Genomic DNA, 25533 nt, shown 5'->3' with positions numbered 1-25533 from the left:
TTAATTTGTAGTACATTGGACGATTCATTTATTAACTCACATCTCGCAAACAATATAAAGTCGGTTAACGACACAAATAATTCCTGTCAACATGAAAGAGAGTACGTGTAACAAACCTACAGTAAGCCTAAGCCAATTATTTAATTGGATTCATGGGACGACACAATCTTTTCCTTTATATTTACGGGTTCTTATAACGTTAATATTCACATGTAGTTATCTGTCATCGGTACAAACAGAGAAACTTAATAGAAAATGTGACATAACGGACTATAATGGCCATGTCTTTTCTGATCGTCTGGAATTACTCCTTTTTGTGTGTGTTGTATTCATAATATTGCATCTAGAGCCGGGCACCACAAGCAACACATAACTTCAAACTCTCTTTATAGATTTTACTTGATCAGCTTTTTTTCTTCTTTTTGATTGCTTGCAATGCTAGAATATGTTATTTTTTTGTTCTAAAATAATCAGAGAAATGGTAAGCAGGAGAGCTTTGGACGATAACAGCAAATCGTTGTTTGTAGCGATCGGGTGGTATTTCACATTGAAAGGCAGACGCCAAAAGCCTCAAGTAAAATATTTTCCTCTCACCCCGTTGGAAAATCAAATAAGTCAAGTTTGATGCTATTTTGGTTCATCTTTGCAAATGTACTGTGATGGTTGGTCTGAGCATATGTTTCCAATAATCGCAACACAAAGCCCTACCAAGGGACCCATGCATTGCAATGGAAACTTGCTTACAATATATAAAATATAAACACTAGTACTTTTGCCTCTGCTTCCCCTTACGCTAATTCCAGATCTTAAGGAAGCTATCCCAGCTACCGGTGGAAACTGCCATGCCATCTTCTGTGACCCCTAGGCAACTGACTCTGTTGTCATGGCCAGCAAGAACACCAGCACGCTCACCCTTCAGGGTATCCCACACATTGCAGTTAAAATCATCATATCCAGCCAGAAGCAGTCGTCCACTCTTGGAAAATGCAACAGATGTGATACCACAGATGATGTTGTCATGGGAATACATCATCAGTTCCTGGAATTACAAGATCCCTATTGATTAACCTTGTGCCTGGAATAGATATTGATTTCTTCAGGTACAGGATAGCCTTCAGATCCACCAACCATAACTAGAACTTACCATCATGAAAAACAACTCAAAAAAACACTGATGCAACATTGAGACCTCGAAAAAACAGTTAAAGCTAGCAGGGAGTTGCAGTAATATGCAAATAGAAAATATGAATGATGACTGAAAATTGTCCTCTGGGGAACTTAAGGTCAGTTCAAGTTAGCAGGGAGTTTGAGTTATCCAAGCTCTAGCTGGGTTTTATATTTTTAAGTAAAAGCTGGACACAATCAGGAGGTAACAAGAAGAAACTGGTTTTCAGACCATATAGTATGTACTAACTAGACAAGATAGTCTAGATGAGGACTAGTTTTTAAAGAAGGCCAATCAGAGTACCATTTTATGCTCTCGCTAAATGATGAGGGACCCAAAGAATCAATTTTCACTTATTAATTAAGGCGACTAACCAAGAAATTTTCAATCAATTATCATCAATAACATCAGACTTCCTTCACAGATTGTTATTTTGTAGTTTTCTTGCAAATAAACTTTTATATTATCAATCATAAACAATGACGGTGGTTGATCGACTTTCTTTAAGGTGACAGTTAAGACCAAAGAGAATGTGCTGTGCAGTGTGGGACAAATTTTCAGATTTTTCAATGAATTACACCATTACCTGATCAGCTCTGATATCAAATAATCTGCATGTAGCATCATCTGAGCCAGTACCAAATGCAAAGCCACTTGGGAAAAACTGCAAAATCAAACGAATTACACTCAACATACAGTATATCTTTTATTTTACTTATAGTATATAAAGTGACAACACTTGACAAAAACAGATAGCCAAGCTCCTGGACAAATGAGAAGTATACTTACAGCAACAGCATTGATATCTGACTCATGTCCTGTGAATGTTTGCACACAAGTTCCACCTCTTATGTCCCATAACTAAAATGAAAGATAAAAACAATTAAAATCTAAGTTATGGCGTAACCTTACATACAAACATCATTCCATTTTTTAACAAATCTTCCAAAATACACATACAAATTTATGACAAAAAATATTCTTCTTTTTTCGTAATGAACAGAACTAAATGTCTGCAATGACAGCACAAACAATCAACTGTTTGAAAAGAAGCAGAATAAAAAAGAAGAAATGTGTCTGATGGCAGTGATCACACTAAAAAATAAAGTCAGTCTAAATGAAGCAAATGACATACATGCATTAGAAATAGATAAAACAAAAAATGCATTCTGTAAGTGATTGCAAGTATACAATAGCATTTAGTCATGTCCCGTACCTTAGCGGAAGCGTCACATGCTCCAGACACAAAAGACTCGTTATCAGGATTAAGAGACAAACTCATTACATCACCAGTATGCCCAGAATATGTTGAAGTCTGTTGACCAGTTTCTATGTCCCACAAGGCACTGTAAAAAAAAAAAAAAAAAAAAAAAAATAAGAAAATCTGCTTTTATCAAGGGTTATCAAGTAACTGGATCATATTTTTTTAGGCTTCTGTCACGAAGTGATGAGGGGGTTGCTGACGAACGTGAGGTATGCCACAGCAAGTGACTGACATAAAAAATTACAAAGAAAGCTAGATTGGTCAAGAAAAGGCAAGTTTCCTCTGGCCTTTTTATGAGGTGACTCAATTAAGATATAAGCACACTCATCTGTGGCAACATGAAAGCCTAACAAATTTTGCAAGCTATTAATTTGGGAGCAAATGGGCCAATGTAACCACATGTAGCACAGGCAATGGTTTTGAAGCAATGGTTCAAAGCTTGGAATTGGTTGTTCATTGAGGTAAGCTGTTATTCTCATCGCTTTACATTTTTACTTTCACATGGAAGTTTGAAATGCGTTCATTCATGTCGATTACCAACATTTTGAACAACATGCAGAGACTGTTTGAGTAAATTCCAACAGGGTGGACAACAAGAAAATAGGGAAGGAAGCATAAATAATTGCAGTGAAGCATAAATTATTGCAGGTTTTCTGGCATGTTTTTGGACTTATTTTCTTACAAACAAATGATGAGGAGATTAAAGATATTATTCGTTTGGAATACCTTTTACTATGTTATTTTTAAGCAGTTTTGTGACTTTTCTCGCCTACAATGGGATCGACTCATTTTCTTATTGATTTCCCCGCTTTATCATACTGAGAACAATGGGTTCCATGTATAATGTGCATCCTGTTTTTCGAGGTCATTTTGGGAGTAAAAAAGTGTGCATTATATGCCGGGAAATCCGGTAACTAGAAAATACACTCACCAGGTCATGTCACCTGAACTTGTTATTATTCGATTGTCATCTATAAAGCGACAGCATGATAGATATCCTGAAACCAAACATACACTTGTTAAATCAAAAGCATTGTACATAAAAAATAGACCCAGCTGCAACAAAAAACCTGGGCCAGAAGGATCAGTCAATGCTTTGTAACTATAGATAGGGCCGTAGCAGGGGGTTGGGCACTGGGGGCACATGTTCTCCCCAATATCTTTGAAAATCAAAAGGGAATGACCAGAAGGGGCGTGGCTGTGCTCCTCCAATATTTTCTTAATGTTTCTGTATTGTGCCCCCCCCCCCCCCCCAAAAAAAAAAAAAAAAATCTTATGTGGCCAGCTATGGCTCTGATAGAGGCAGATGAGCAATTCAACCATAAACAATAAGATTACCTATGATGAGGAACATTACAGCAAATTTTGTCCCAATTTCAATGGACCTCTTTGGGTATGTTGACCATTCTTGGTTTTCTTAGTATCTACAAATTTGTTCTGTATTGTCCAGGGTCATGTTTTAGTAATGATGTGAATGTAGTAGATGTTGGATCAGATGAATTTTCCCACCTGTATGCCCTGGCAGTTCCCTGCTAACTCTGACATTTCCTTCCCTTGTCTTCAAACTGTAAATTGAGCAGATATTGTCCAAACCACCTGAATAAAAAAGAACACACATTTATCATGGACGACAACACAAAAATTACTTGTCACCGAACTTTGAACAGTGAACTGAGAACTAGAAAGCTTAGATACAACTTTGCCTCAGAAAAAATATATAATACTTGAAGCCTTGATAATAGCATTGAACTCTGCAAACGGAAAACAAAACTTATGATACCAAACAGATTGGTACTGTAATTTATTTTTAAATATCCCATGTTTAGTAAGGCAAAACTACCTTATTACAAACAATTTTTGGTCGCTTTTTGTTATATTTCCCAATTTATGAGGAAAAAATAAAACATCAGGAAACAAGAGTGACATGACAAACAAGTAAGCTAAATCTACCCTTTTTACAACTTACCGCACGCAACAAAGCTTCCAGAAGGTGCATATGCACATGTCATAACCCAGCTAGATCGCAAAGGAATTGCATGAACCTAAAATAGGAGTAAAGCATTCTCTGTAGTTAGTTAGTAGGTCTAGTATGAATCTTTCACAGAAATTGGAAATTTTATATTAGAGCCTTAACATTCTTAGTAAAAAGCTTTTAATTTCTTTGCAAATATAAATGCTTGGTTGTACTTTTGAAGTGCAAGGAACAGAAATATACAAAATAAATCATTTTGAGCATTACAAATGGCCTTTTTTAATTATCCAGTGAACATTTTGGCAGCACAAAGATTCTAATCCATGAAGCACCATTTTTGCTAGTGCCATTTCCCATAAAAGATGGACACAAAGTTGACATTGACAAATGCAACAAGTTATGTAGATGACTACTGACCTTATTTGTTGTATAGGAATCCCACACTATAAGCTTTCCATCTTGAGAAGCACTTACTAAGTTTCTGTAGAAACAAAGACATGGACAATTTAGCCTAGACCAAGGGAGGTGGGAGAGAAATTCAGCTAAACATGTGAGACAATGTTTTACAGTGATTGTACCACCTTCTTAAGAAACATTCAAGCAAAAGGCACTGAAATTCTGTGTTTAATCAATTGTGCAATCTCAGCTTCAACGAGTGGTAACCAGGGTTCAAAATGGCGGCTGCCTGCCGGTGATAGCCGGCTGTTTTCTGGTCTTTGCCGGCTCTTTTTTCTGTGTCTCCTTCTCAATTTTTAGTATATGGGCTTTTTTCCCAAAAAAAAACATTTTTGAATCCTGGTAACTTAAAACAAAACATTACCAATTTATGCATTCAATAGTCACCTTGAGTCTGATCCCCAATGCATAGCATATATTTTTGCAAGATGACCTCTGAGGGTTCTTCGAGTTCTCATTTGTATTCTTCCCACTTGATCAATATTTGCAGACACTTGAGCCAGGGTTGTGTCAGCAGCAATTTTTCTGGCATCCTGAAAACATGAAAGAGGAGATAAATAGAATGCTAAAAATATGAGAAAAGGGGGAAGTCGTTCATGTAAATGGAGGTAAACAGCTTGGATGTCTCTTAAAAATGCATAGAAAGATGTTTAACAAAATCTTTGTCCCTTACTGGCTAAGAAATTACAGCTTTTTTCACATCTGGAGAGTGCCTTGGGACATCATGAAGTCTATTTGGGCACAATTAATGCTGTGCTTGTTGATGTTTGCATGCTGAGGTTGATTATTTGGGTTTTACCAAGTGAGAAAGGAATTTTCTAGTGAACGGCCTCATACTCTCCGATGTGGGCCATCTTTGCTACCCAACCTTAGCCTATCCAACCAAAAAATTGTTTTCAGGCTTATCCCGGGTTCCTTGGACCTGGAAATGTTTTGTTTGGCTTTGGGGAAACAGACTTATAAAAAAATTTGTTATGATTATTAGGGAGGAGTTTGCCCGCCACTCTCTGAAGGTGTTTCCAAGACTCCCAGAATGCAGTGCAGGCAGCATTATAGCCTAAACATGGATACTCACTTCTAATGGAGCATTGATTATTGTGGCTGATGGCTGTAAAATGGGAACTGACGGAGCGCAATAAAGGTGTCTATTTGTGACTTGATCTGCTTTTGCTGGTCTCTATTTGTAGTTGGGAATTTCCGTGTCCTTTTTTGCTATGAAATGTTTCTGAGTTTAAGCATTTGTTTACGAATTGGTCATAAATCAAGGTTAATTCTTTGCAATGGAGTCAATTATATAACATTGCTTAGATGCCCTTTTAATGGTCGCCTATGCCTTTGGGTCTGGTGATGTTTAGTTTGCATTTCTGACTTTTTGGGTCTATATTTTACGGGTGTCTGAGGACGTTACGAAAGACTTAAACAAAGTGTTTCTTTCATGGAGAAACAGAAATGGGTGTTTCTTCTATTATAATAACAAAGCATTTGTTAACAACAAATATTATAAATGCTTTGTAATCCTGTTATTACATACAGATCAGCACCATCTCATATGTGATGGTATGTGTTGTTCAAATGAGTTGACATAAAATGTTTTTATGTACATGAGGAGAACACAAAATTCACAAAAAGTAGTCAAAATGGGTACAAAACATTTTGCCCAACACTGAAATAGACTAGAAATTTTGCGACCAAAGCCCAGCGTAAACAATGCCAACATCATAGCATTTTAATTCTTGGTTGACAACAAGAAAGGACATATCAGCCAACTACTTCAAAACACCTACCAGTCAGGTCAGCAAATAGCACCAACACTACCATACCAGCAATGCATTGCAATGCTGTTATGTAAAGCAATACTGGCACTTTTTGCAAATGACTTTACAGCCAAGGCTAGTCTTGTGGAAAAAATATCTGAAAAATATCAGTGACCTGTTTAGCACAGAGCACACCTGAAATGGAGTAAAGCCTAAACCCATAGCTGTCAACTCACCCACATTAGGCGGTTGTCACAAGATTTTGGACCTTATCACAAGACTAATTTTTGAGAGAATGCTCATACATTCTCTGTATTCACCCGCATTGGCTCTTTATTTATTTCACATATCCACTGTGTTTCACACGATTTCACAAGATTTCTGTCCAAGTTGGGTTGTCAGCTATGTAAACCAAACCCAAATTTAAAAAGCAAGTGTACAGGTCTTTGCAACAAAAAACATTAAAGGGCAAGGCAACATCTCACCCACATTAGGCGGTTGTCACAAGATTTTGGACCTTATCACAAGACTAATTTTTGAGAGAATGCTCATACATCCTCTGTATTCACCCGCATAGGCTCTTTATTTATTTCACATATCCACTGTGTTTCACCCTATTTCACAAGATTTCTGTCCAAGTTGGGTTGTCAGCTATGTAAACCAAACCCAAATTTAAAAAGCAAGTGTACAGGTCTTTGCAACAAAGAACATTAAAGGGCAAGGCAACATCTCAATTAAGTTGATGATTATGGGAAAGAAAGAACAGAAACAAACAGCACTGTCAGCATCATTTAAAATCATCCAGATCATCCAGATAAAACATTAACTAGCTCAAAAATATATGCATTATAAAGGGAAAACAAAAATGTAATTTTCAACCAAAGCTTGTAAGAATAATGCCTTTTAGTTGGTCTAGTGATTTAAATAGATGGAGTTGCTGGCTTCAAAAATTGTACATGTCTGCTGTAACAAAATCAATGTCATTCACGTGGTGTGTGTTTTTTATGTTAGTCATAAATATATATACATCTAAGGTTATGGTAAGGTAAGGGTATAAACAAAGGATTTTCCAATCCTATATATTGAGGAATTGGTTTAACATTTTTGTGTTAATAAAACAGTCTCTAAAGGTTACCAAAGCATGCTCCTGTAGAGGCAACGATTGATGAAATCAGTAGAATCCAATGGCCGGTTGTGGTTAAGTGAGGTTGCTGAAAAGAACTTAGAAACCTGGCGTAACAGGAATAACCTTTATTTTTATTTTGTTTTCGATGGAATAAAAACTTAACTGACTTAGAAGTACAATTCCTTACACTATAACCAAATGCACAACCATGCCAAAATGTAGTCAACAAAACAAAATATAGCGAGGGTCGAGGGCCCTACGAAACGTCAAGACACACTCAATGTTGCTAATAAAATTACTGATTGCTTTTTTGTCTACCAAGTACAAATGGGTAAACTTTATCCTCTGAAGCGTAACATTGCAACTTACAAAGCTTATCGCAGTTTTTCCAACTATATACTAGGGAGTTATATTTGCTAGATCGGCTCTCGACCGCAAAAACATTTTAGCATACAAACAAATTCTGCATAGTTCATCGCCGATGTAAAAGATTTCAAACTGTGACGTGGACTCTTAAAAATACTTCAAGGTTGGTATAGTCAACGTTAAATGTAGGCAACCACAGGTCTACAATAGAATGAAACACGCATACGCCTAAAATTTTAATTCTACGGGTGTACAAGGAGTGCAAGAGAATAGGCAGTAAATCAAGAAAAACGTGTGAATCTCGGTTCGAAATGGCAAACCATACGCCCCTAGCAACTACGCCTTTGACTCGCTCCTTCTATGTTTACTTAATATCTGAACAGCTACATTTTTCGACAGAGGGAAAAGCTTAGAGCAGTCAGCGAAAACTGAAACACAAAAGCGAAAAAAAAAAACATAAATACCATACTGTATTGTGTTTGGTATTGCCATTGTCGAGTTGTAGCTTTCGAGCGACCACGCCACCGGGAACTAAATCGCTCTGTAAAGCAAGCGTTTGCTTTGGGTTTTACCATCATCTGAAGCTAAAAAAGGCCACAGAAACACACGAAGAGCGCCTCGCTACTTCTAAACTTGATTTTGTAATAGTTTAGTATCGCGGACATTTAGAAAACACGTAGAGATCTCCGTCTAAGGGTCAGGGCTACACGCCATGGACAAGTCTTGGCGTGATCTAGCACGCTTTGCATAAGACGACAAAAATGGGCCGTGTTTCTTGCCTAAAAATGCGAAATCCATAAAACAAACACTGATAGTTCTGTTTTGAGAAGAGCTAAAGAGATATAAGCACCAAAAATGCTGTGGGATCGAATAATTCTTCACCAAATTCGCATTCATTCCTCTCACTTCAAAGGGCACTAGACTAAGCAGCTACGAAAAGCTTTGTTTATTTCGACAACTCCAATCTATTCCCCCTTTCTCATTTTGGGTATGATAAACGCGATGAGTGGACTAACAGAACCGAAAAATGCACATATGAGAGAGCAAAAAACCTGGTTTGACACTGAACTATTAGGGATTTAAAAAGCCAAGAAAAAAAAAACGCAACGAGGCCATGAAGTGAAATTGATCACGAGTCTGAGTGAACAAAGGGCTAAGTCTTCCCGACTGGCCGATCAAACGTTCGATCGGTGTGTTTCCTTTCCAGCGTAATCTCGCTAACATTAAAGCTTTCTGGGATGTCTCGAAGGGCAACATTTACAGAAATAAACATTTCCAGACTAAATGCGATCGAGACAAAACTAGCAATCTTGTTGGCATGAAAACAAAACAGCCCAGATCCTCCATGAAACACAGTATCTTCTTGTTCATTTCGTAAGCCCGATCGATATTCCGGGAGGTTTTCAAGAATAAATCAAATACATACCTTAACTGAGCTTATAAAAAGCGATGGATGCAAGTGGGAATGCGGTTTAGGTTTGGATTTAGGATTTTCGAGATGGTAAAGGAAGTATTTTGCCTGTGGGAAACGAACTAACATCTGCCTTCCCATATAAACACAGATCGGGTACTTGCACCGTAAACCAGAGATTTCCTTTCATGATTCGCTACTGACTGGCCATACTAGTGTTCCTACTGATACAACGATCGAATAAGCGCCAGCATTAACTTTGAAAGAAGCGAAATAATCGGAATTTCCTTAATTCTTAGGTGTTAGTCGAAAGGCTAGCGGCGGTGAGAGCTACACAAGGTGATCGCTCACAAACTGTCATTGCTAAACACATCGGCCCTAGGTCGCTTTTAATCCACTAAAACACGATTCCTTCGACTTATAAAGGTACATTTTCCTGTTATAAGTGATAGAAGGGTCGTTACAAGGCCTGAGATCAAAGCTATCAGCATTACTGGGAAGAAAATAGAACGATGCTTGGCATTGAGGGCTCACCGAAAGCTTTAGCGAACGCGATACAAACTAAACAGGACAAAATCGAGTCGAAAGCTTCCGATTTTACCCTGATGTATTTCCCTGTGATTCTATGGCATCCACTTACCCGAATCTGGCATTTCAAAGCCTCGGATTCTTGCCTTAGCTGCTCTAGTTCACTCATGGTCACCAGTAAGGCTCAAAAACCAAATGAACGCTGTTGAAACGACGAACCAAAGCGACCAAGCTGAACGTCAAGAATGCTCTCGCCGCACCAAAACTCGTTCAAACTCCAATCCAACGAGCTTGGTTGAGCGTTAGGGCTTTCTTCACAGTCTACTGCAGTCAAAGATTCAAGATGTAGTACTTTAAGGTTCGTTTTGGCTGTATTTTAGCGGCATCGGTTCGGCCCTGTTATAGCGCTGGGTGGGGTCAACTTTGGCGGATTTGCAACCCAAGGCCTTGGCCCTGAAAACACACCGCGGCCGCCCCGTAAAGCGGGCAAAAAGGACTTGGAACTAGTAAGGGGAGGGTATATGCCCTGGGCAACGCCAGTGTACACCCCAAATACAAAGAAACTCGTAGAAAGCCGAGAAAACTTTCCAGCTTTCTTGAAATTTCCCGCGCCTTTTATAATTCTTTCGTTGTATTTGTTTCATGTTTTTTATATATACATTTTTTTTATTAGTCGCAGTTCTCCTGAAAGGAACCCCGATTTCAGGCCATACCGCGTTCCAGAGGGCTATTATCACGAGGCTCAGAAATGCCCACGGCATTCCCTCAGCTGAGGATCGGGGATGGGTTTTTCAGGCCCGTAGCCTTGGGGAGTGGGGATCGGAAGAGCCTCCCACTCGACTATGGAAGGACCATGAGAGGGCCACCGCCGAACATTGGATATCTGATGGAGAGGTTACATTTTTCCCTGCACGATACTTTTTTTCACGCCGGAGAACGCACCACATCAATTACATTGTTTTCTAATTTTAGGAAAAGCATCTTTATCGATTTACCCTACCCTGTGTGTAGTTTCTCTAGACCGCAGTCAGTTTGGTAGCTCTACATTTTGATGGTTGATCTTTACAGACAAAAAGAAATACCGTAATGGTTCGAATAAGCGCCCTCCTTTAAATAACCCTCCCTCTCCCAAATTTTGGAATCCCTTACTCTCTCCCTAAAAAGGATCTCAACATAAGCATCACCTGAATAATGTAACATTATGAAAGCCCCTCCATGATTGTACCGTATAACGACATTTTACTGTCGTTTCAGTTTATTGTAAATACAGTTGTGTTCTCAATCGATTAAGAAACTGGTATTTTCCTGTCAAAATGAACAAATGAGCGCTGGCGAATCCTTCCGGTACTTTACAATCCAGTCCCCGGCGTTCTGATCGTTTTCCGTGGGTTTGACGTCGCGTAGACGGACCGACAGGGCCACGCGCTTTAAGCGATAAAGGGGAGGTCCTTATTAAATGGGTCAGTACGCAGCTCTTACAAGCTGCAATTTGATTGGGCAAATGAACAATATCCACACCTCGACACAAAAAACGAGAAGAATAGAGACAAAAGAACTCCTTTGTAGAACAAAGATAATAGGAGACAAAGCAGCTGCGTACTTACTCTATTAAATGTGGCCATGCGAAGGGGGGGGGGGGGGGGGGGGAGGAGATGAGGTATGTTCTTACAATTTAAGTAATAAATAAATAACAGCAACAACACATTTAATACAATAACCTTAAAACCTTCAATTTTTGGTAGGGTAGTCTTACATATTACTTAATTTTGTTTTGTTATCCTACAGAAATTATCTATTGAATAGAAACGTCGCTACAATCTCTCTCATGTCGGCCAGCCTCTCCGCTCATTGCAGGCTCACTTGAGAGGGTGTCTAAACTTTGCGCCTGCGTACTTGGCATCAGCTCCCAACTCTTCCTCGATTCTGCAATTGAAAATACTTGTGAGGTTGCATCAACCCATCACGCAAAAACATTTCCCGTTGCCACTATCAATTACAATGCAACTAATTGGTTATTGCAATCACAACTGCTAACATAAATACTATCACCGTTATCACCATAATGGTCACCATAACCATACAGTTAGCCCAGGCAATGGTTGCTTGTTCGTAGCTCGGAATTCGGCTGTTCTGAGAGGGGACGAGTAGAGCGGTTTTTTTTTGTGTGTGTGAAAAGTTGTCAATAAAATTGCCTTAAAATTTAGAAGATGCCTTGTTGTTATCAAATTTACGTTCAATTTTATTGACAACATTTCACAAAAAAACGCTTTACTCGTTCCCTCTCAGAACAGCCGAATTCCGAGCTACGAACGAGCAATCATTGCCTGGGCTACCTGTACCATAACAGACATGAGGGTCAACATTAAGGTGCCACGATCTCTGAACACACAACCAGTTGGTGGTACCATCATTACTGGCTACAACATCAGCATCAGCATCACTACCACTGGCCTTACTATCAGAAGCATCACTAAAGACGTCACCAACACCAACATCGTGAGAAGTATATTCAAGGGGATTATCATCACAAGGTATCACAATCATAGGTGTCGCTAACACCACCAATGATAGCATGGGTGTCACCGTCTCCTTCATGAGAAGTGTGTTTCAAGAGGGTTACCATCACCATTACAGGGTGTAACTACGATGGTCATCAAACACCATCATGTGGGCAACCCTTACCAACACCTCGGAAATATCATCAATGCAAGGGGACTACCATCACAATTACAGTCATCACCATCATGTAGGGCGGTCTGGTGTGATTTTGATCCGAGGAATCATTGATACATATAACAGATCATCTCCCCCTCCCAAACAAATAGTACCATTATATCTTATTTTAGCCGCTACTGCAAACATTGATTACTTCTAGCCTTGCAAATACAGTGAAACTAGAAACACCACACTGTAGATAACAGGATAAAAAAAAAGGGCTAAACATAGGAAGGAAGTTTCATTTCTGTACCTGAGAAGCTGGTTGTACTTGGCAAGTCTCTCAGATCTGCATGGGGCACCTGTTTTGATCTAAAACGAATCAAACAAGCTCATTAACCCATTGACCACTGGCCATTTACGAGCTAAATTTGCAAAGAAAACAGACCAAAAAACAGCTCATCAAAAGGAAACACCATGCTCCCAGTCAGCAATATCCAATCATTCCGACAGTGCTTCTGTTATTTTTCCTTGTTTGCTTTAAAATTTGTCTAACAACTTGAGCAATTTTTTGGCCGAAGAGTAGTAGCTATCACCTTGGTTGGATGCATAGCTTCAAGACCATTCATATCCCTTTGACTGATGCCTGAGTATTTTGATCTCGGTGTATTTATTAATGATTTTTTTTTGGTTGTGAGGTCAATGAGGGCTCAATGGGTTAATTGTTTATGCCTCGGAGCAGCTTTGAGTTGGAAAGCTCTAGTGGTTGTGATGTACAGTATAACTACAGTAGAAAAGCTTCAGACAAGCTGTAGATAAACTTGAATGTACTAAATTTAATTGTCATACATACACCAAGCATGTACACATTCCAGAGAGCAAGAAACATTGAGATTAGCAAATGACTTACCTGCCCTGCACATAGACCAACCACCAGGTCAGCAATGAATGTGTCTTCTGTTTCCCCACTGCGGTGACTCACCATCACTCCCCAGCCATTAGACTGGGCAAGCTTACACCTGAGATGGATATTCTATGTCAGCTTCAAATAAAAGAACACTTAAATAAAGTACATTGTTGGATATCTACTAACGCCTTGATGGACTCGGTAACTGATCCAATCTGGTTGACCTTCAGTAGTAGGCAATTGCAAGCTTTCTTCTCAATGGCCGTCTGGATACTGTGGACAAGTGGAAAGTGGAAAACTTCATTCCAACAATTATTTTAAAAGACGTCCTATTGTGTTATTCTCACCGTTTTGGGTTTGTTACTGTCAGATCATCCCTAGAAACACACACAAAAATCGAATTAAAAATGTGACAAAAATCAAACTGGATTCTAGAAAAAGCCATTCAAAATTTTGAGGGGAAAGAAGGGATGATGTAGCTACAGTAGCTCAACGATTTCTTCATTGGCCTTACCCTACAATCTGGATATCAACATTGCCAGTCAGCTTGCTCCATGCATCCCAATGATCTTGGTCAAAGGCATCTTCAATAGACACCACTACAAAAAAATAATAATAATATCAAACAGTTCTGCCAAATATTGAGGGGGGCATTCCCTTCACTACTATATTTTACCTCATTCTGGGAGTATCAACAAAATCATTGGCATTTAGCAAAATAAGCACAGTGTTCATGATGAAAGAAGGAAAAAAATTGAAATGGTCTTCAGGACAGTGGCCACAATTGCTACCGCACACATTTCTTGCACATGCAAATCAAAAATCCTAAAAGAATCCCGCTGCTTACAAAATAACCCACCAAAGACCACCAATCTTTTTTCAAAGATCTTTGTAATTACCAGGTTCTGGGTACAGTATATTAGTGAAAGATTTAATTCTAGATATGACGGTTATTAAACTAAAAAAAAAGAAACAAAACATTTACTAAAAAAGCTTGTCAATAAAGTAAAAAACTCCAAAACCTTTCTTTATCTACTCGAGGAAATTCTCATGTTCTTTGAAAATAGGACAAAAAAAATATTGCTATTCATTAGGGCATAAGCTTGGTTATTTGTTTTTCCACTGTGAGGCACCATTACAAGAAAACAATAAATAATATCCATATCAAGTGATAAAATAATTGTTCTAGCAAGGAAAGTCCCTATACTGTATAAACATTACTTTTTTGTTACTTTATTGTAGCAAATGTTTAATAGCAAACAGCCCTACCTATAGTTAAAAGAAGAATGGGTGGGCACCTCCACCGGTACGCCTACTTTTCATTGCACATACAAAAAGGCATTGACAAAGTCTATCCTGCTCCTACACTAGCCATAAGCATACAAAAAAAACCCTTCATATGATTTACCACTGTACATAATACTGAAGACAAAGTTGTTACCTGGGTATTGAGAGATGAAGTCCTTGTACATTGCAGCAAGATCATCAGCTGAGATCTGCACAAAACAATTCGTGATTTTTATATGGAACATTGAATATTTCTCAGAGTTTTTTAGGAGGAAAGGCTGACAAGTGGTGGTTCCATGCAACATCAACCAGGAGAAATAGGCACAAAAGAAGATGGCTAAAACTGAAGCTTGGTCAAGGATGGTACAACTTGTTGTAAGACTAATAATTGAAACAGAAGAATAACTGCAATTTGCAGAAGGACAGCAAACAGTGACAGCACACGTTCCCATTGTTTGCTTGAAATAAACACAACATAAATGGTGTGAATACTGGTCTCAAACAATACCATACAGTAGGACATACCCATTTTGAAGGATCTGAGTTTTTGTTCTTGAAATCCAGATCATATTTTCCTTCCTTGTGGAACTCTAAATATAATAAAACATCATCATGTTTCTATAAACACGAATAAGGGAAAACTCAAAACATTGAGGAGACTCTGTAAATAAGTAACCTGAAGCTGCTACATCCATGCCAATGCTAATCTTGCCAGTATAGCCTGCCTTCTCAATTGCCACCTTCAATAGCTCCAGGCCTGAGAACAAGACAAATAAGACTTTTCAGTATAACATATAAGCATGGATATTACAATATCCAGGGATGGTTCTGTGGAATCAAAAGAACTGCAGAAGGCTAGATTCTAAGGTTTTTACACACTTGAGTAGATGTAGAAAAATAAAGAGAAATATAGTGAAAAATAAGAGAAACATAGTATGGCAAACTGGGTCATTTAGGGGGTTTTCCCCCAAATGGCTACCCTGGTCTCAGAGCCTCGAGCGTCTCTCTATTTAGTGGCCAGCAAGGTTGAGACGAGGCTCTTGCCTCTCGAAGCGTAATTTCGACTTCTGCTAGGTTCAGAATCTGAACTTGGTCGCTGATTGGCCAATTAATGTGTGGTCATTGGAATCAAGAAATTCTGACAGTTTTCTATTGTATTTTCGCTTCAAGTTCAAAAGGTCAAAACCGGTTTTTAATTCTTATTGTTCGCAATTACAAACATCTAAACGAACGAAGTAGACGAGCGATAGATTATTTTGATCGTAATTTTAATAGTGCTCAGTTCGAATTAGTTACAAGATTTACCAGTATTAAAAATGCAAAGTTTGTTCAAGAGGAGTCTCTTTACGAGTTAATCAAGCGGAGAGATGTCTTCTTTGTGCTGCCGACCGGCTACAGGAAATCGCTGAGTTTCTGAGCTTATTCCCGGCGTTTGCTCTCGCCTCAACGATATTGGATTCAACTATCCCAAGCAAGCAATTGTACTGGTTATTTGCCTCTTGAGTTCTTTGATAGACTCGTTCCGAGGATAACTGCGAGCTTATCCGCGATTTTCTCCTCCTTGAAGCGCTTTCCCAAGAAAATGTTATATTCTCCACCTCCTATGGGCATATTCTTGTCACTAATTCTACAGTAATGATCCCATGGGTTTTCAGATGAATGTTGTTGCTTTTAAATTGGGTGTTCATACGCTTTTCATATTCGAGAATTCGATTCCCGAGCAAAGAGATGTTTACATCCAAGGTAGCACCACGTGAAACTGACACATGCTAATCACAAAACGTTAACATGGAAGTGAGGCAGAAGTCGAAATAGTGCTTTAAGAGGCCAGAGCCTTTTCTCAACCTCACTGGTCACTAAATAGAGAGACACATAAGGCTCTGGAACCAGGGTACCAAATGGCCAACCTAACACCATTTTAGGTTCCCCTATCAAGCACTGTCACCCATTAAAAAAAAAAACATGCTTGTTGAGCAATTTTGAGCATTTTGCCAGTGCAGGAGGGGGGGGGGGGGGGGGGGCTACCCCCCAACAAACAGTGACCTTTTTGTCCAAATCTTTATTTTCATTATATATTTTTTTCATTAAACCAACATGAAAGGTTGCTGTATTGCACAAATTCTACAGTTTGTCTAAGGCAATTAGGAAAGCAAACAGCATAAGTGATTCATCTGACGGAAAAAAACTTAATATAAATCGTGATCCTAATGTAGCTAATTCTTACAAATTTGAGCAAACTGAAAAGGGAACAAACCTTCTTTGTTATCTTGGATGTTTGGGGCAAAACCTCCCTCATCTCCAACATTGGTGGCTATCAAAGACAACAAATCATTCATTCATGAGGTTTATCAGAAAATAAAGATAAAATCAAAAATTCTCTCACCATCAATGCCATACTTTTCTTTAACTACTTTTTTCAGGTTCTGATATATTTCAGCACCCATGCGCATCGCTTCGCGGAAATTAGATGCCCCTGAAAAAAAAAAACATGCTTTATGCTCTGGTGCTACAAAAAAACTCTATTTATCAGGAAGCATGACTGTATTGATTGAAAAGTCCTGTCCTAGGCACTACACTGGTAAATCTTCAGAAAGATAATTGAAGCAAGTGCTTGGGATCTTGTAAAGTTAAAAAAAAAAAAAAAATCGGAGAAAACTTTGGAAAGAGGCAGGTTATGGGTTAGGGCCAACTCAAAAAGGAAATTCTACAAAAACAAAGATAATTCATGTATCATGGAAAGGGACAATAATTTAAACTTTACAAGATCCCTAAGTACAGTCTCAGGTGTAAAAGGTTCTCAGATATTAGCACAATTGGGGCTGGGGGGGGGGGGGGGGGGATGCATGTTCTTAGTTTTTCAGAATTTCTCTGGGATATCCTTGTGTGTAGAGAAAATGATGGCTGGTATTTTTGGGGTTTAACAATTGACCTTGCATTAAAAAAATATACTTTTCTTTATACTTTTCCATGATGTGCAGTCATGTTGCTATGCATTGGTTTTTGAGAAGTGAAGTGAGGTCTAGTTAGGAGGGTAACGTGAATGATCTAATAACCTGTGGAATTTCTATAATTTTGATGGTCCAAGGGGGGCATTTAATAGATAGCAGGCATTTATTAGGGGTGTTCTTTATAGACTATAAACTATTAACAAACTTAAGTGCAGTACAGTTCTATATCCTGCGCAGCAAGTGCTTCTCGACATTGAGCAAGTTGCTACTTGCTTACCAGTGTTGATTAAGCAAGAGAAGGCAATTAAAAGCCCATAAGCAGCCAAGCCTACATCAGATTGAGGCTCTATTTTAGTGCTATGCTAAAAAAAGAAAGTCAACAAATTGTTTCAAACTTCTCACAAACCTCTTCTATCGTTGTTAAAATCGTGTTATAATTGTCGATATGCGGCTCAAAGATTTAAATAGTTATTATTCTATCGTTTTACAACAATACCTGGCAAATAATTCTGAGATTTATCTATATGCAGGCATTTATGCAATGTCATATGAAAGCGGTTTTACCACCTCGAGCCGAAGGTCATGGGAAATTGAAGTATGTATAAAAAGGTTCGTGAAACTTGTGTTAATCATTCACTGACATTCAAGAACAATACAGAATTCCTTTTGCATTTTATGAGTATACACATTAATGTCGATGCCAGTATCTTGCCTATAGGAAATCTTGGACACATTGTGTGATAACAATCACAACGACTACAAAGGGTTTAATTTGAGTTTAGTTTTCCTGGAAGTCAAAGGCTTTTAGACTCTGAGCCACCTATTCACATATAGAGGGAATGAGAATAGCAAGTTTGATTGAAAGGTGAGCCTCGATGCAACCCTGTAAATGCAAGAGGAACAAACAATATGTAGAAGTTTTGACATGAGTCAAAATTGCAAATCATAGCAGCGAAATATATACTTCATATGTGTTCGGCATATAATTCTCCTTGACTTCTTGCTTCATGGTTATTAACCCAGAGTTTTAATAACAGGTTATAGTACTTATCAGTTATAAAACAAAGAACAGTTTTGAGTTTGAGTGATCGCGTGGAATAAAACAACATCTTTCCTGATGATATTAATCTTTAATGTTTATGATCCGTAACTTGAAGTACGCATTGCTTGGTCGTTTCTCTGTTATGTTATGTTCTTGTCTTCCTAATTACTGTGGCTTTCTTTACCGGCAAAAACAAGATTAGCACCTCGAGTGTCAGTAGTGAATAATTATGTGTATTATTGTCCTCCAATCAAATTGCTTGCAAGACAATAACGCTATTTAAAACAACAATCACTTTGGTTGCCAATGGGGCTTTAAATTTGATATATATTACCGGAATTCCTATGTCGTTAGGGGTAGGGTAGGGGGGGGGGGGGGGGCGTTTTAAAGAGTGGGGCACTTGTTAGAGAGGGTGTTAAATGCAAACTTGTAAGCTAAGGGGATCGTTCATTAGATAGTTTTTTTTTAGATAGGGGGTGTTTATTATATCATTTACGGTATGGAATTCAGTTTCTATCCATGGTATTTTTCAGGGATTTTTTGTGGTTTGTTGGACCACTTTGTCATATATTTAATGCTGTGTAGTGTAGTGGAGATCAAAACAGCTCACACACCTGTTGGCAGAAGCATAAACTCTTGCATGGCCAGCTTATTACCAGCATGGCTACCACCATTGATAACATTGAATGCTGGGACTGGTAGAATAACCTGGTTATTTCCAGCCAGACCTGCAATGTATTTGTACAAAGGAACTCCCTGGAAAAAAAAAACACGATTTGCCTCACTGTTAAAAAAAGGAGCGTGCCCAGGGCAGCCACACCTTCAGTTGTCGCTCAGCTGTCAAGCTGTATCAGATTTTCTTATTGAAATCTAATATTTGGTTCCATATAAACTAACAAAGGTAAAAAGAAACATTAAGTTGAGAAAGATGAGGAAGTAATTTGGGTTTTAAAAGAGGCATTCAGAGTTTTATTATGAAATTTTGTGTCTACTACTCTGCCTCACGGCTAGTCTGCCATGTTGGTTCCGATTTCAAACTTCTCGAGGGGTGAAAAGGGGGCGTCCCTATCCTTTTTATAGCGCTGTTTCGCGTTTAAGGAGATTTGGTACTGTTTCCCAAGTCCCCAACCACCAAGTGAATCACAACTTGTATCTTTTGCTACATGGATCAGAACGTCAAACTATTTGGCCACGTCAAACCATGTGTCATGTATCTATGAATAAATATCTTAATTGTATTCTACAAGAACTAGAACTATTTGGTGGCTAAAAAGCAAAAAAAGTTCATTTTCTTTATTTTGAAAGTATTAAATAGTCCCCAGAATGGCACCTAAAGCTTACGATCGACAAGAAGATATACAAAGATTCACTGGGTAGTTTAGGGCTTGAGAAACAGTATCGAATCTCCTTAAGACATAGAATTTCTAGATACTAGCAGGTGATATCCAGACAGTATCTAAAAACTAAACATTCATTATATAGGGGATATTCCCATTGGTTTATTTTCCACAAGAGCGAGCGGGAGGATATTAGCTCTGAGTTTGGTGTGATCTACAAGCTATATAAAGCAGTACACAAATTTTGGCTACTTCCACTGCTTTAGAAGGTTAAAAGTTTTGATTGAAGAACCATTTTCCTGGATAATAACAGAAATAGTACAAGGAATATAAAATCGTAACGTGACCACAAATACCATCACATCACATCATCTGAAAAAATGATTGGTTGATTTCCTGACATTCAAACAATACCCAGGGTAAAGATCAGGTGACTCTACTTGTTAATATAAAAAACTAAGTTAATATAAAAATAAGATAACTTGTCTTTGGCACTGAAAAACATGGCCCGAAGAAATGAGATAACTTGTCTTTGGTAGGATAAGGGTAAAGAAACCAAGTTTCATCAAGGTGTAGTCTACCTTATTGGCAACACTAAAGTCAGTACACCCAGGGAGTTTCATCATGGTTTAGTCTACCTTATGGGCAACACTAAAGTCAGTTCACACTTAAGGGAGTTTCATTAAGGTTCAGTCTACCTATGGGCAACACTAAGGTCAGTGGTGTAGTCTACCTTATGGGCAACACAAGGTCAGTAGTGTAGCCTACTTTATGTGCAACACTAAGGTCAGTGGTGTAGTCTACCTTATGGCCAACACTAAGGTCAGTGGTGTAGCCTACTTTATGGGCAACAAAGGTCAGTGGTGTAGCCTACTTTATGGGCAACACTAAGGTCAGTGGTGTAGCCTACCTTATGGGCAACACTAAGGTCAGTGGTGTAGCCTACTTTATGGGCAACACTAAGGTCAGTGGTGTAGCCTACCTTATGGGCAACACTAAGGTCAGTGGTGTAGCCTACTTTATGGGCAACACTAAGGTCAGTGGTGTAGCCTACCTTATGGGCAACACCAAGTTCAGTGGTGTAGTTTACCTTATGGGCAACACTAAGTTCAGTGGTGTAGCCTACCTTATGGTCAACATTAAGGTCAGTGGTATAGTTTGTCTTGTGGGCAACACTAAGGTCAGTGGTGTAGTATACCTTATGGGCAACACTAAGGTCAATGGTGTAGTCTACCTTAAGGGCAACACTAAGGGCAGGACACACTAAGGGCAGTACACACTTAAGGGAGTTTCATCAAGGTTGTCTACCTTATGGGCAAGACTAAGGGCAGTACACCCAGGGAGTTTCATCAAGGTTCAGTCTACCTTATGGGCAACACTCAGGTCAGTGGTATAGCCTACCTTATGGGCAACACTATAGTCAGTGGTGTAGTCTACCTTATGGGCAACATTAAGGTCAGTGGTATAGTTCGTGTTGTGGGCAACACTAAGGTCTTTCATCAAGGTTGTCTACCTTATGGGCAACACTAAGGGCAGTACACACTTAAGGGAGTTTCATCAGGGTTGTCTACCTTATGGGCATTACTAAGGGCAGTACACACTTAAGGGAGCTTCATCAAGGTTGTCTACCTTATGGGCAACACTAAGGGCAGTACACCCAGGGAGTTTCACCAAGGTTCAGTCTACCTTATGGGCAACACTAAGATCAGTACACCCTAAAAAAAGTTTTACCAATGTGTGGTCTCCTAATGGGTAACCCTAAGGTCAGTGGTGTAGTTAACCTTATAGACAACACCAAGGTCAGTGGTGTAGTTTACCTTATGGGCAACACTAAGGTCAGTGATGAAGCCTACCTTATGGGCAGCGCCTGCTTTGCAGATGGCTAACGAGACACCAAGTATGGCGTTGGCACCAAGTTTGGCTGTCAAAAAAATAAAGATGGCATACAGCCATTCAATAGGGTTTATGGTTCTATCATGGAGAACCAGTTTTGCAGTATTCTGCATCCTGTTTACTATCTGAGTTTTAATGTTTTGCAATGCGGTGTAGCTAGAATTATTAACAGGGGGCCAAATGACCCTTTCAAGGCATTTTCTCCTGTATTTAAGAAAATATCTAATAAATTTACTGTATTTTTGGCTGCTAGGAGGAGGCTAGCTGGGCCACCCCCTGGCAACGCCCCTGTTACCTTTGTTCTCTGTTCCATCGAGTTGCAACATCATGTTGTCAATGTCTTCCTGGGCAGTGACATCAACATTCTTTGATACCAATGCAGGCCCAATGATGGTGTTGACATTGTTCACAGCTTGGGAAACACCTGTTTGCAGTCATATATACAGACAAATTAGTTATGAATTACCCTTATCAGCACTAGACCAGAGAGGCTTAAAATAGAAGGAAGCTCCCTATATAATTACATATGACGACTCAACAAAAAGGTCCATTGATTCTTTTATTGCTTAGGCTGTAATCACAGAAAGTTTGTGTGGAGCAATTAATGCACATTATTATAATAACTTTATAGGGCATTGTGCATTTAACGGGCTAAAATGAACAAATCAGCGGGCTATTACACATCTTACCCCACTCAAAAGCTTTTTTGGACGAAAAAAAACTTTATTAATTATTTAATGCCCTATAAAGTTATAATAACTAATAGAAATGAGTTGAGGTTTTTGGGCATAAGCATGTTTTTGGCCCTTCTCAGGATACATTTTAACATGAACCAGAGTGAGACCAAAAACATATTTATGCCTGCGAACCTCAACTATATATGGTATATAGCCAGGGTTATATGGGTCCTCTTGTTGCTTGATTAGCTGGTCCTACATCCCCATATTACTTACTCAGAAACAACACAAACTGTTTGTGAAAAACAATCAAATGTTGAATGAAATATTTTGTTGTTTGCTTAGGCTCTTGAGACATAAAACAATAGATTAATCTCAGCTCCATAAGTTCCTGTACAGCCCAAGTACTCAGTCAATAAGAGTTGCATATAGCTTGTGATATAGGTTTTTTTTTTTTGTGATTTTACAAGAATACAGTGACTTTATATGTTACATATTTCAATGAGCCATCACATATGAATAAAGTTCCGATTGTTCTAATTTTCACCTTTTCCAAGAAACTTTGAGGCATCCTTGTCTCTGAGCTCAAGAGCTTCATAGATACCAGTAGAAGCACCTGATGGGACAGCCGCACGGAATGTCCCTGGGACAGAAAAGGAACGGCATAATAAATAAAAGTAAGTGATAGGTTGCAAATCAGCGGCATAACATATTTGAGCCCATTACCGTAGCAGCCTCAAAATACTGGGGAAGGGACGGGGTCATGATACACAGACTGGTATAACAGGCTTATCCCCACCCACAAAAAGGCCTCTTTTCAAAAATGGGGGGAGAAGCAAGACACAGGGAAGTGTAACTTTTCACTAATACACTCACTAATATACTCAGTAATACTCAAAGACTATATTCTAAATGAAAATGAAACTACATAACTTAAAAACCCATTGTTGTTTAGCACAGCGCTAAAATAGAGCCTCGATCTGATGTATCTTTGGTTGCTTATGGGCCTTTAACAAAAAGATCATTTTATTCAGTTTATTTAATCTCACAGCACCCAAAAGTGATTTTAAAATGAAAAGTCCAACCACAAAAAATGCTGTTTTGAACTTCGACCCAGCAACATATGGGTGCTACAGCACTGGAAACCATATGCTGCCATTAAATTCTGAAGAACTGTAGGTATTATGTGAAGGGGGACAGCAATATCATTATAGAACAAATAAACATATATACACAACAAACTCCTGTCATAACATCAGCTGAGCTTAGCCATAACATGTTACTGGCTATATTGTGATAGTCTTATGGATCCCTTATTTACTGAGATTGTGTTGAAGTATGAAATGCAACTTCAAGAATCTTATTTTGATCACTATGTTACCTTTCTCAGTTGTTACTTCTACTTCAACTGTGGGATTTCCACGGCTGTCGAAAATCTCACGGGCATGCACTTTTGAGACAGGCATTCCTAGAGAACAAAGTTAATAGCCATAAGCCTTTTTTTCTAATTCCCAGTAAAAGTTTCCTTTAAGTTAATAACTTAAGCAGGAAGCTTTACATATTCACCTTTAGAAGGACTAGCTGTTGAGATCATACGACAGTTCAAAAGAACAAATCGATTTGATTGCCCAATCAAATTCTTTAGCGTTGGGCTGAAGGGCCTAAATAGTCGCTGCAGAACCATATGCCAGTGCAACAGCGCGCCTAGAACAAGGGGAACATACAGATCAAGTCTACGACACACCTCTGTCTCCCTAAGCGCCCTAGCAATTTTCCATCACCCTTAGTAATTTGGGACCCACTAAACTGTCTTTATCGAGCAGGTTATCGTTAACAGGAAATATATGGAACTCTTCTTAACTTCAACCTACAAAGCTGTCCAGCGAGATGCCATTCTGCTGCACCCTGGGAGTGGGGTTTCACAGTGATGAATATTTTTCTTTCTTTTCTTCGTAAAGAATTATGTTTTTGTTTAAAGGTAACAGATTACATATATACTAGGGACAGAAGATTCAAACTAAGTAAGACTAAGTAAGTTTTTGTTTGTCATCACAGTATATTAGTAGAAGGGGATCAGTGATTGGTTGTTTTCGAAATTCTTCTATTCCTCTGGGAAAACAATGTCAACAAAGGTGCATGCAAAGTTGCATGATTCTCAAACTTGAAAATACACACCTCTATAATTACATATAAATGTCGACAGTTGTTTTAAGATATCAAATAATCCGTACATTCCTTTTAAGAGTTTTTGCCAAGTTAAAATTTATTAGATTTCTTCTCAGTAGTAAAGCAAAGGCGAAATGAGCAGGAAAGATCACATTGCTTTCACTTTTCTCCTAACACAAGCTACCTAACCTATAACATAAGCATCAAAAACTATTTGTAGGCATGTAATGCTATATAAAGGGAGTTCCAGAGGTTTGAATGCAAACCAGATCGTCAAAATTTGTCATCGACAGTCGGTGTAATTTATCACGAAAAGTAATTTCGATCATAGCTTGCCAAAAAGTGCAACTCCAATAAACCTGATGCTTACGCTAATCAATTAGGAAGTAGGAGGTGTTATAGCTAAATTTAAGGACATTACCTGAAGATTTTGGGAGCTCAAATACAGGGACAAATGGAATGAAAGCGACTCGCCACCCTCTGACAAGACAAGAGAGAGAGTGAGCAAGTCCCAGCCCAGGTTTATCCTAAAACCGCCCTTCTGATTGGCTGATCTCATACCAGCAGATGGCCATCTAC

General features: G+C 38.7%; 2 protein-coding genes and 1 long non-coding RNA gene across 4 annotated transcripts; all 3 read right to left on the bottom strand.

The window, feature by feature from the left end:
- LOC5512622 (guanine nucleotide-binding protein subunit beta-1) lies at positions 1–10503 on the bottom strand. Its single transcript, XM_001632857.3, has 10 exons — positions 10155–10503; positions 5245–5390; positions 4819–4882; positions 4396–4471; positions 3939–4025; positions 3361–3427; positions 2382–2511; positions 1955–2026; positions 1752–1829; positions 1–1039 (listed from the first exon to the last, which is right to left on the bottom strand). Exons 1-10 carry the CDS (start codon positions 10209–10211, stop codon positions 794–796), a joined length of 1023 nt encoding a protein of 340 aa, XP_001632907.2. The 5' UTR covers positions 10212–10503; the 3' UTR covers positions 1–793.
- A 1227-nt stretch (positions 10504–11730) lies between these two features.
- Positions 11731–25506, bottom strand: LOC5512621 (alpha-enolase). Of its 2 annotated transcripts, XM_032382061.2 has the most exons (18): positions 25376–25479; positions 24355–24492; positions 24170–24256; positions 23336–23431; positions 22407–22535; positions 22072–22139; positions 19496–19637; positions 17275–17364; positions 17146–17202; positions 15568–15648; positions 15417–15481; positions 15046–15100; positions 14119–14203; positions 13952–13981; positions 13791–13877; positions 13608–13716; positions 13011–13069; positions 11731–11965 (listed from the first exon to the last, which is right to left on the bottom strand). In XM_032382061.2, the coding sequence occupies exons 2-18, from the start codon at positions 24470–24472 to the stop codon at positions 11899–11901; spliced, it is 1425 nt and encodes a 474-aa protein (XP_032237952.2). In that variant the 5' UTR covers positions 24473–24492; positions 25376–25479; the 3' UTR covers positions 11731–11898. The 2 variants fall into 2 exon arrangements, with proteins under 2 accessions (XP_032237952.2, XP_001632906.1); XM_001632856.3 differs by lacking the exon at positions 24355–24492 and having other exon boundaries at positions 25376–25506.
- On the bottom strand, positions 20182–22065 carry LOC125561143. Its single transcript, XR_007307152.1, has 2 exons — positions 21732–22065; positions 20182–21416 (listed from the first exon to the last, which is right to left on the bottom strand). It is a non-coding gene; the product is annotated as an uncharacterized LOC125561143 (long non-coding RNA).
- Positions 25507–25533: the final 27 nt, after the last annotated feature.

This window comes from Nematostella vectensis, chromosome 3 (assembly GCF_932526225.1).
Source record: "Nematostella vectensis chromosome 3, jaNemVect1.1, whole genome shotgun sequence".
Taxonomy (NCBI): Eukaryota; Metazoa; Cnidaria; class Anthozoa; order Actiniaria; family Edwardsiidae; genus Nematostella; species Nematostella vectensis.
This window is presented reverse-complemented; position numbering and strand designations above follow the sequence as displayed.

What these genes read in the sequence shown, in the direction of transcription:
- LOC5512621 (XM_032382061.2), bottom strand. Translation starts at nt 24,472, where the DNA reads ATGGTTCTGCAGCGACTATTTAGGCCCTTCAGCCCAACGCTAAAGAAT. An exon ending in AGAAAAGTATGGCATTGATG is followed by an intron (nt 17,203 to 17,274) that starts GTGAGAGAATTT and finishes TGTCTTTGATAG; the next exon opens with CCACCAATGTTGGAGATGAG. An exon ending in ACTCAGATCCTTCAAAATGG is followed by an intron (nt 15,101 to 15,416) that starts GTATGTCCTACT and finishes TGTTTTGTGCAG; the next exon opens with ATCTCAGCTGATGATCTTGC.
- LOC5512622 (XM_001632857.3), bottom strand. Translation starts at nt 10,211, where the DNA reads ATGAGTGAACTAGAGCAGCTAAGGCAAGAATCCGAGGCTTTGAAATGC. An exon ending in ATTCCTATACAACAAATAAG is followed by an intron (nt 4,472 to 4,818) that starts GTCAGTAGTCAT and finishes CTCCTATTTTAG; the next exon opens with GTTCATGCAATTCCTTTGCG. An exon ending in TTGATATCAGAGCTGATCAG is followed by an intron (nt 1,040 to 1,751) that starts GTAATGGTGTAA and finishes TTGTAATTCCAG; the next exon opens with GAACTGATGATGTATTCCCA.